Genomic DNA, 11,058 nt, shown 5'->3' on the forward strand with positions numbered 1-11,058 from the left:
GATGCATCAGTGGGTTTTGGGTTGCAGTTTGGGCACTCAGTCTCTAAAAGGTTCGCCATCACTGGTACAAACAATACAAATAGTTGCTGGCCTACTTATCTTTGCCAGTATATCTGACAGCTTGCAGTCATATTAACCGAGTCAGAGATTCAGCAGTTGGAAATATGGAACTGCCATCTACTTTCTCCAGGAAATCCCTGGAATCTCATAAGCCATTGCACTATTGCACTAGAAAGGGGTTGTAATAACTTAGCCCCTCCCCTGTTAGCAGGAGAGGCAATAGTGAGGGGAAGGGAGGAAAATGGGAAGAAGAAGAAAAAACTAGCAGTGTCCCAAGTTCTGATCTACACAAAAATTTACTCCTCTCATTCCAGTTGCCTCTACCTGTTGTCATTTTTCCTTTTACCTGTTTCAATAATCCCCATCATGTTTACAATACTCAAATCTAAGGATACTTTCTAGCAACCTGTTTCCCTTCCTTTCTCTACAGGGACATAAAAGGCAGAAGGTAAGATGCCAGTGGGAGAACTAAAAAGGATTCCATTCCCGTCTCCATTTTCCCAATTCTTAAGATGCTCCCTGCAAAATAGCTCATGAAAAGAAAAACAACCCAAGTAAGGATATCAAAACCTTTAATGAGAGAGAAAAAAAGCACCAATAAACAAAGCAGCCACCTCCACCACAGGGGACCAAGTGAACCCACAAAATGGAGAAAAGGGATGTTGGCTGGGAAATTCTAGGAGCTGAAATCCATGCATCTTAAAGTTGCTGATATTGATATTAATGCATGCTCATCTTTTTTCAAACTTCCACACAAGCCTGAAAAAGATGATGATGATAATGATGATGCTTTAATGAATCGTGAATGGTTTAATAAATGATTAAGGCAGCACATTTTAAATTCTTACATTGTATTAATCCTGATGATGATTAAGCAGCAACATGGAATCAGTCTGATGTGTCTTTAAGCCACCAAATGCAGAGTTCCCCCACTGATCAACAGTTCTGTCAAAGATTGCTTTCATCATTCAGTTGTTGGAGTCTGGGAGTAAATAACTGGATACTTTCTTATGATCATGGAATTCTGAATGGACATCACAAAATAATAGGATTGAAAGTGACCTCAAAGGCGCTATAATCTACTTTGTGTTATATTCATAGCATATCCGATAAACAGATCCCCAATTTCAGTTCATCACTATTTGAAGCATTCTGTTCCAGATTCCTTGAAGCACTTCATGCATTTTAAAAATAGTGTTAGCAGCTCTTTTCATGTTCATTTTTTATAATTTGAGCTTATGGTAACAATGCACTATGGTTTTATTTATCTTTTGTAAAGAATGCAGCAGGTCATCAGCACATTAAACATTAGGAACTTGAATAGCAAAGTTCTGATGGCCAGAAGATGTAATTCTTGTGTACGATTATGCAGAATTTCAATGGACAACATCTGTTCCTCCACTACTATAAAAAAGCAAACAAAAACAGTATTATATAGCAATATTTGCAGCAGATATTCAGACATTTTTGGTCCTGATGTTTTCACATGAAATATTCTGTGCTTTTATTAGCTATCTCTTTGAACTTACTTTAAACTACAAATTCAGAATTAGGAGCTATTACTGTACAGTAAATTATGAATGTGTGTCACTACAGTTTTACAAGTCATTTGCTCTGTTGGTTGAAAAATCAAATATTATTTCAATCTGCCTCTTCAGCTATTTTAGTCACATAGAAATCATTTTAATGTAAACAAAAATATAGTATTCAAACACGCAACATTTTGACCACATTCTGTGAATTAGGTTAAAGGTTAAACTTCCTCAACAGGTTTTCTTTGGAATGATTTATTTACATTTCCATAGCCGCCCAACTCAAATAAGTGATTCTGGGCGGCTTACAATTTTAAAATTATAAAACAATTAAAAAAGTATTAAAATGATTAAATATCCACAAAATCAATAGCTGTAAGTAGCAGCTGTGATAATTAATCATCTAATAGTAAAACTAAGTAATGGACCTTTAACACATTCCAAGCCACAGGCCTGTATACACAGTCAAGTTTTTACAGCTTTACAAAAAGTCAACAGGACTGGGGCCATTTTAATCTTCAAGGGAAGAATATCCCATAACGCAGGACTACATTAAAAAAAAAACATTCTTCTGTTCCTGGCAGCTGACACTCTTTGGCTGATGGGATCTACAGCATGCCCAATCTGTTGGATCAGATTGTATGGATAGAAACTTGTGGAAAAGGACAGTTCCTCAGATAACCCAGTATCAAGCTACGTAGGGCTTTAAAGGTGACAAGCACCTTGAACTGAACCCAGAAACACGCTGGCAGGTAGCGTAGCTCATGGAGCACTGGTGCTACATGTGTCATGTAATCGGCACCAGTTATTACTCTTGCAGCCACATTTCCACTAGTTGAAGTTTCCGAATGCTACAAGGCAGCCTTTCTGTTGTCTGAGAAAAGATAGAGCACAATAACAATGATCAACTGAATGGTCCATAAAAAGTGATCAAATGAAGCAAAGTAACTTCCCTCTAGATGCTTACTCTCTAACTACTTGGAAAAATAAGGAAATATTCTGTATTTACCTCCTTGATTTTCATACAGACATAGATCATCCATATATTGTTCTTCTGGAAAAAAATAATAGTAACTATGAAATATTATTTTCTTGAATCCTTACTTAAAGCTTCCAAGTAATTCATGTCTTTAGTAAAGTTAATGAACAGATTGATTTTTAACTGAGTTCTCTTCATGTAGTTTTTAGGACTTGTGTGAAGAATAGATGATGTTTTACATAATATTTATGCAAAAATATTGAAAATTCAGAAGACTTCACAATTTTTAAGCACCCACTTTAGTTATCAGGGATAACTGGAATATTTATTTCTGGCCTGGCCAACTCTAATAAAATTGCTACTTCTATTTATATGGGGCCAGTGTGCACAAATTAATTTATTACTTTACTTTGGAAAGCAAAGCCCCAGTATGTTTGGTTTTAGCTTATTTTGTGAATTCAGTCACACTTGTAAGCCATAAAATTATTCAGCATAACATGCTAAAGTAACCAACTCCGCTTTATTTAATAAACAATGGTTAAGTAAGTCAGAATTAATGCAATTTATGAACCCAGCAATAATATTATAATTTAATGTCTTTTTTTACACTTAAATATTTCTCTCCCCCTTTGATAAATACCAGAGATTTGTAGAGAGGTAGTGTTCCATATTCTTGAGTTTTGATTTTGTGCAACCGAGCAAATGACAATATTCCATGATTCAAATTCTTTGCTGGGTATGGAAATTTGTGAGATTGTGCTGAAAGAGCCATCTTCTTCCTTGAAAATGTCATAAGTATAAGCATCCAACAAGCTCCCGTTTCCATTGGAAAACCACGTGATTCCCAGTGAGTCCTCTGAGAAGTCATTCACCAAACATAAAATCAGGATCTTTCTTTCACCATTTATTTCCAGGTAGAGTGGTGGTGTCAGAGTTGAAAATAGACCTAAGGAGTGGTGACCTGTTATCCAAAGAAATGGTTTATTATAAAGATGCATGCACAAAATTAGTTTACAGAAAAACAATTAAGATTATTGTTGTTTTTGGAGGTTCACTGGGATATATCTCTTTTTCCATAAAAATATAGTTCTTTCCCCTCTCCTTGTGCAGTCACTTTTCTTCATTCATAGAATTTTACACGTCTTCCAGCACCATTGCCTTATTTATGTAACTCACCTATGTTTTTCCAATAGCTTTTCTTTTTCTTTTCCAAAGAAGTGCTGAAAATCTTACTCACATGTCAGAAGCTGGAGAACTGCAATGATCAAGAGATGCCCAAATGGCCTCCAGGCCAAATTCATTTGGAAAGCCCACAGCATCATTTCAGGGAACAAGGATGCCTCTGAAATGTGTGTTTGTAACTGACAAATTCAACTGAAGTTCTTTCTGACCACCGTTTTCCTTTCCCATTGGTAACAGCTGCACAGCTGCTTGGCAAAACCCCCAAGGTTTTTGCTTAAGTCACTTTCCTTTTTAATATTTTCAAAATGGCTTGTCTCTTTGTACTTCCATTGTCACAAACAGATTTTGTACTAGTATTAAAAGCATGAATATCTGAAGCACAATTAGATGTAATGTTTACATGTACATGTGTTCATATCATTTATTGATTGATTTTAACTATCTCAAACTGCCCCTGGGCAGCATATATATTGACTATTAATGTACCATCAAGTCATTTTTTATTCTTAGTGACCACACAGATGGATTTTCTCCATAACAATTTGTCCCTAACCTAATCTTCCTACTGTGCATTTGTCATCACTGTAATTGAGTGCATCTGGCTGGCTGCTATTCCACCCTCTTCTCTTTCTTTCCATCTTTCCTAGCATTAGAGTTTTTTCCAGACAGCTAGGTATCCAAAGTAGGATAATTTGAGCCTGGTCATTTGTGCCCCAAGTGAGAACTTGGGGTTGATTTATTCGGTGATCTACTGGTTTGTTTTAATGGCTGTCCACATATTCTCAGGAATCTTCTCCAACACCAAATTTCAAAGCATCAATACTTTTCCTATCTTGCTTCTTCAAAGGAAGCCAGTATATACATACATACACACACAGATTGTTTTAAAGGCAAAGTGTAATTAGCATCTCTCATAGGTTTTAGAACATGTTAATAACATCTATTGGGAGAATAAGAAAGACAACAAGAACAGGTTTTGTAACTCTTTTAAAACTAACGAACTTTCTTGAATCAGACTGTCATTAGTTTCAATAACATAGTCTTGAAATAGGCAATATGTGAACTTTATTAGGGACAGTCATAAATACTGGGAATGCTAAAAATAGTGACCAGATGTGTTAATAGTAATTCCTTAGGTAATTCTGTCTTTGACCAATCCATTTTCAACAATGGCTGTTTAATTCTCTTATGTCACTATTGTCAAGGCATTTAAGAGTGTACTCTCTGGTTGATTAATATATTAATCTTTGAAATGCTACAATATTCTTGGTGGCTTTTGCAAACAACTAACTCAGTTGAAAGTGAAACCAAGTGAGCTCTGCTATTTGTGACTTCATGAATTATTTATTCATTTTATATAGCTGTCCACTCCACATTCGTGACTCTGGGATACTTACAATTAAAACATAAACAGTACAAAAAAATTACAAATAAAGCAAACATATAAATAATTCAAAATGAAAATATCTATGTACTGTAGTTTAGAGATAACTGATGTGAGCTATAAAAAAAAATCAGAACCATCTTGGCAAATGTGAAAGTAGTTTTCCACTGCTGCCTACTGGAATTTTGTTTTGCAATTTTTTAAAAATCTGCAACTTTGATAGTATTGCTTCCTCATCCAAATTCTAACCAGGACCCATCCCGCTTGCCTTTTCTCACCAGACTATCTCTCTGGCAATTCATATGAAGTGTAAACTAGGGTTAAACTCAGTGTTTTTCAATCTTGACAACTTTTAAGATGTGTGGACTTTAACTCCCAATGTTGGCTGGAGAATTCTAGGAATTGAAATCCATACTTCTTACTATTGCCAAGTTTGAAAAACACTGAGTTAAACTTATAAATGTCAGACCTGGGTTGCCAAAAATCCGGGTGGCTCTCCCCCAGTCATTTAGTATATCTTTCAAAGGTTGGCCTGATAATGCGCTTCGGTTTCTGCCAGTGTCATAGGCTCAGAGGAAAAAGAGGCTCAGAACCGAATAGCGCCCAGTTGCAGGTTGTGGTATCTCCCCGCTAATAGATCGATCTTGGTACGGCCTGTCCTAACTCGCCTTCCTTGCCGTCTTAATTATAACTTCCGGTAAACCAGAAGGATTCCGGAAGGTCCTTTTTCCTGGAGCCTCTCTGGAATGGGTAAGACGGAACACTCGTTGCTTCTGGACAGACTGGACGGGAAAGATCTGGCCGAAGCTGGGATCTGTAGGGCAATAGGACGGTTTTTCTGTATCTCTGAGGTTCACGGGCTTTTAGGAAGTTCTGCGGAGGCCTGCTTTGCAGTAAACACGCTATTCACGACACGGGGGGGGGGGGGGGAGCGATCTCTGAAGGAAATGGCACCCAGCGTGTTCAGCCTAAAAGTCCATGGAACTGTTGCTCTTTCGAAGCAGCAAACAAAAGCGATCACAAAGGGGGTGGCAGGCCGAGTCCTCCGCCTCGTTTCCCACGACTTACAGAAAAATCCGCCGAGGATTGCTTCGTGTACGATCCTCCAAATGAAGGAGTGATCCACGCCAGAGTTCGGGACTACTTGGGAATAAGCTTTCTCCCGGGCGGGAGGCTAGTGCGGGCAAAGGTGATTCTCCCATCTCTCTCCCCCCGTGCTTAGGTACGCGCCTGAGGTTTCCTTCTTTCCACTAATGACCGGGGGGAATCAGTGTGGTGGTTTAGTTTCCCGAAGAATGGAGTCTGCCGTAGCAGAGACCGCAAGTGCATTTCCCAGGGCAGGAAATGATAGCAAGGAAGAGATACAGAATAGCTCGGCTGACCCATCTCCTGCTCCAGATACCTCTGTGTCATTTTCAGAAATCCTTCACTTGATCCAGACTGGACAGGACATCCCTGGACTCCAGAAGCTAAATATTTCTGCCACGAATGGGAGTCCAACACCATCTCAGATGACTCAGAAACCCAAGCCTTGGGAGAGAAAAGCATGACAAACAGAAAGTTGGAAAGTAGAATGGGAGAGTTAGCGCTCTACTGGATATTAAAATATGCAATAAACTTTTGGCCTTTCAGGTTTCTAAAATAATTGAGTGTACTGTTAAAAAATAAAAAAAATGTTTCCATGAAAGCCAATGTCCAAAGATGATTTCTGTGTTGTGATATATTAATATATGTATGTGTTTGTATTCTTTCACTTGATATAGGTGAGGTGAGGAGTCTAAAAGTTCCAACTCTTAACTCAGTTCAAATTTCCCACTTAATCAAGGTGGTTTCTTTAGCTTTGGCTTAGTGTGATGTGTGAAGTGAATAACTGTTATTTCACAGCTTATAAAAATGCTGAATAGTTGAAATAAATACATAGAATGAAACATAACTGTAAATATTTGGGTTTTGTTTGTTTTTTAAAATGCAAGACATTGATAGCAACAATAGAGAATGTGTGACCTGCCAAATGGAGCCCAACCAATATTCCCACCATTTTGAGCATACTTGACAGGCTAAAAGAAACTAGAGTATAACAGCCAGTAGATTTCCTTCAATTGCTAAATAAAGGTTCACAGGGGAGGAGAATGTATAAACATAAAGTCTCCGGATTGTGAGATTGTAGTGTGTATATATGTGTGTGTAATTTTTTTAAAAAAAACACGGTAATAAACATTTTGAAAGAAAAATAAGTGAAAAAGTGCAAAGAAATAAACAGAAAAGAAAAAAAGTTATACAGAAGCAACTTCTGGTCTTAACAATAATTACAAGTACATTTCTATTTTACTCTATGGTTGCAACATAATTTCTTTCTTTCCCTAGTTTATTCTTTCTAAACCCATAAATCACAAGTTCATGTTTTTTTCAGTAAAAAGTCCATAGCAGGTTTTCAGTACTAATAAATGTAAGTATTGACCTTCCGTTAATCAAACTGGTCAAATTTGCCAACTCAGCTAATTTTGTCATCTTCAGCAACCATTCCTTTATTGTGGGTATTTCAGAGTTAATTATTGTGCATATAATAATCTTGCAGCAGTTATACATAATAATACTCTTGTTTAGTCTTTTGAAGTTGCCAGTCTGTTGCTGCTTGCCTGGTTTCAAATGACTTGGTGAAATGAAAGTTGTTGCTTGCCTGGTTTCAAATGACTTGGTGAAATGAAAATGATTTTTCATTATGGTTTGTTAATCCATGATTTATTAAAGGAATGTTGGGACAATATCTTTAAGAGAGAAAATGAAAATATATGTGGAAATATCACAATCAAACTTCTTTATAGGTAATCAATATTTCCCAATGGGGTATCTTCCTGATGTAGATTATAGCTCCCCAATTCACTAGATAGAACCAATTTAGAGGATGACTAATTTAATTTATTTATAGTGGTACCTTCATACTCAACTGCTTTGAAACTCATAGAATTTGGTACTCAATGCATTGTGACACGAAAATTTTGTCCTGGTACTCATTATTTGTTTGATATTCAATGCACAAGCTAGAACTTGTGTTGGCTTCCTTTTTGGAAAAATGTGTTTGGTACTCATTGTTTTTAGTACTCATTGCACATCCCGGAAGCAACTAACAATGTGTACCAAAGTACCACTGTATTTACAATTGATTTTTAAAAAAATATTTGTCTACAAAGCTTTTTTAAAAAGAAGTGTCAGCTTAAATTGAAAATTAGCAAGGAGTGCCAACAGAATTTAAATCCTAAAACAATGTCTAGCTGCTAACATCTTTTAAGCCACAAAGTCAGCCTCTGCTTGCTGCAAGCAAACATGCACCTGAATAGTTGTGTTCTGCAGTTTAACCAAAGGTCATGTGTCACAACTTGTGGAAGTGCACCTGCTGTTGATGCTGTACTACTAAGTGGCTACATGTAAAATGCTGATGTTAGCAAGGCAGCTTTTTATTTCCCTAACACAGTTTTCCTCTATTGCTGCCTATTATCATTTGGAGGGGCTACTGAGATGCAAAGTTGGTCCTCATTATAAAGCATAGTTAGTTGTACTAAATCATGATTTGTCTAACTATGATATAGTAACCTGTAACTGGACAGATTTGCAGAAATTGCTCAGCAGCAAATCATAGTCTATATACTGTCTTGACTTTAAATGTGATGTGCTAAGGCTAAGCTATTTTGCTTTGGGTTAAGTGTGCTACATGAACTCATCCTAAATTTTGCCATGTCTACTTTATTCCTCTCTTATAGGAAAACCAAAATGCACATTTTATGATTAGGGGAGAAAAACACATTACCTATTGGAACAGCAGCTTCTTCAAGAATTCATCCTATTAAACACATGTTGCATAAGGCATTTTGGAAAACAAATAATACTGTTCCTAAATAGAAGTTTGAATAATGTTGGGTGAAATAACATCTTGACTTGCAAGACTGGTGAAAGGTTAGGACAGAATCATAGTAATGGCCATATGAGTAACTCATTTGCCATCCCTTAAACATTTTCTCTTCCTGTACTTACAGGTTAAAAGTTTCTCAACCATGGAAACTTTAAGATACATGGACTTCAACTCAGAATGCTGGCTGGGGAATTCTGGGAATTGAAGTATACACATCTTCAAGTTGCTAAGGCTGAGAAACATTGAGTCCTGTTCCTTAGTGATTGCATGTACTCCAGTTTTCTTGCAATTGGATGAAAGTGGTTGCTATTGTATTTAGTCTTTAGGCTTTTAAAATCCCAGTCTAAACTAACAGCCATGCAGTTTCTTAGTGATCCCTGTGAGATCCAAAGCCACCTAAGCTTTTTGAAAATCAGTCAAGGTTGGCTAATCCTATCTTTTGGGATTATTTATCTAAGCAGCATTTTGTCATTATTAGTGATGTTTGCAGTTTCTGTTCTCCATATACTGTTTACAGCAAAATACTGATTTTTTTTAAGATATAAAAATTTGAACACTGGCGGTGTTGATGTAATTTCTGGGTAAGGTGCTCTCATGTTTTCTGCTCTAAGCAATATAATGGCTGTGTTCAAATGTTACACTAATGAAAGAGGCTTATTTTATTAAATATTTATTATTAAAAATTAAAGAGGTTTTAATATTAAAGTTTATTAAAAAGTTTACAGTGGTTGGAAATTGTTCATTAACCTGGCTGTTTATAAAGAAAAAAGCAAGGCAATGATTGCTGATTTTCCTGTTCAAATTGATTTAGATGCTTAACTAGTTTTGAGAAGTAGTAATGTTCCTGTGGTTAGATGAAAACAGAAAAGGCTTCCTTTGCTTAAACTGAATCAGCACAAGGCTGCATTCAATAGATTTTGGATATATGTACTGATTGTTATTTCTCTCTATACTGATCTCCCTCTACTTTGTTCCAGAGGGAGAAAGTGGGCTGTAATGTAGGATTCAGAGATTTTTTCATTTTACTGCCTTTCTCCTACTACAGTGGAGAACAAAAATGGATTAGCAAAATAGAATATTTGAATTTGGGTGTCATGAATAAGTAAAAAGTTCTCTGGGGCTGTCAGCCTTGAGCTAAGTTTGAGCTTATTAGTGACATTAGTGACTGAACAATGTCACTAATGACGACAAAGTGCTGTTTGGTAAATAATCCCAACAGAAGGTAGGATTAGTCAACCTTAACTAATAAAAATTCTTAATAATTGAAATAAATACATAGAATGAAACATAACTGTAAATATTTGGGTTTTGTTTGGTTTTAAAATACAAGACATTGATAGCAACAATAGAGAATGTGTGACCTGCCAGATGAAGCCCAACCAACATTCCCACCATTTTGAGCATTAATTTTGAGCATATTTGACTGGAGCCAAAAGAAACCAGAGTACAGCAACCAGTAGATTTCCTTCACTTGCTAAATAAAGTTTCACAGGGAAGGTTATAAATGTATAGTCTAATAATGTCAAAATGCTGTTTGGATAAATAATCCCAACAGAAGGTAGGATTAATCAACCTTGATTGATTTTACAAAGGCTTAAGTCTGGGTTCCTGGCTGAGGAACTCTGGGAGTTGAATTCCACAAGTGTTAAAAGTTGCCAAGGATGAGAACACGTGGCTTAAGTGAAATAGATACTACAATAATTCCAGGAATGTTACTTTATTGTGATAAGGTCTAACAACTGAATATTGAATGCTAATCTTATACAAGACAGAATAAAGGCAGGGCTATTTTGAGTTCCTGTCACACGCTTTCCACTTTCCTCGAACTGAGTTGCTGTTTCACTCCTTTCAGCGTTCCTCTCTTCCAAGATGACCTCTACATTCCTTTACCAGAGCCACTCTAAGCACAACCATTGTCCAGACTGCTTTACCCACAATAGTTTTGATCTTTTATTTGGAGGTAAAGTGCACTTAGAAAAACTGTGCATCCGGTCTACTAAATGGGGGTCTGTTATCT

The 11,058-nt window shown here is 36.6% G+C and overlaps 1 protein-coding gene across 1 annotated transcript; it reads right to left on the reverse strand.

Moving 5' to 3' along the window:
* Positions 1-495: 495 nt before the first annotated feature.
* On the reverse strand, positions 496-4,124 carry PTCRA (pre T cell antigen receptor alpha). The gene is made up of 4 exons (XM_039324545.1): positions 3,809-4,124; positions 3,165-3,532; positions 2,405-2,466; positions 496-1,556 (listed from the first exon to the last, which is right to left on the reverse strand). Exons 1-4 carry the CDS (start codon positions 3,891-3,893, stop codon positions 1,325-1,327), a joined length of 747 nt encoding a protein of 248 aa, XP_039180479.1. The 5' UTR covers positions 3,894-4,124; the 3' UTR covers positions 496-1,324.
* Positions 4,125-11,058: the final 6,934 nt, after the last annotated feature.

This window comes from Crotalus tigris, unplaced genomic scaffold, assembly GCF_016545835.1.
Source record: "Crotalus tigris isolate CLP2741 ecotype Arizona unplaced genomic scaffold, ASM1654583v1 scf7180000024302.2721777, whole genome shotgun sequence".
Taxonomy (NCBI): Eukaryota; Metazoa; Chordata; class Lepidosauria; order Squamata; family Viperidae; genus Crotalus; species Crotalus tigris.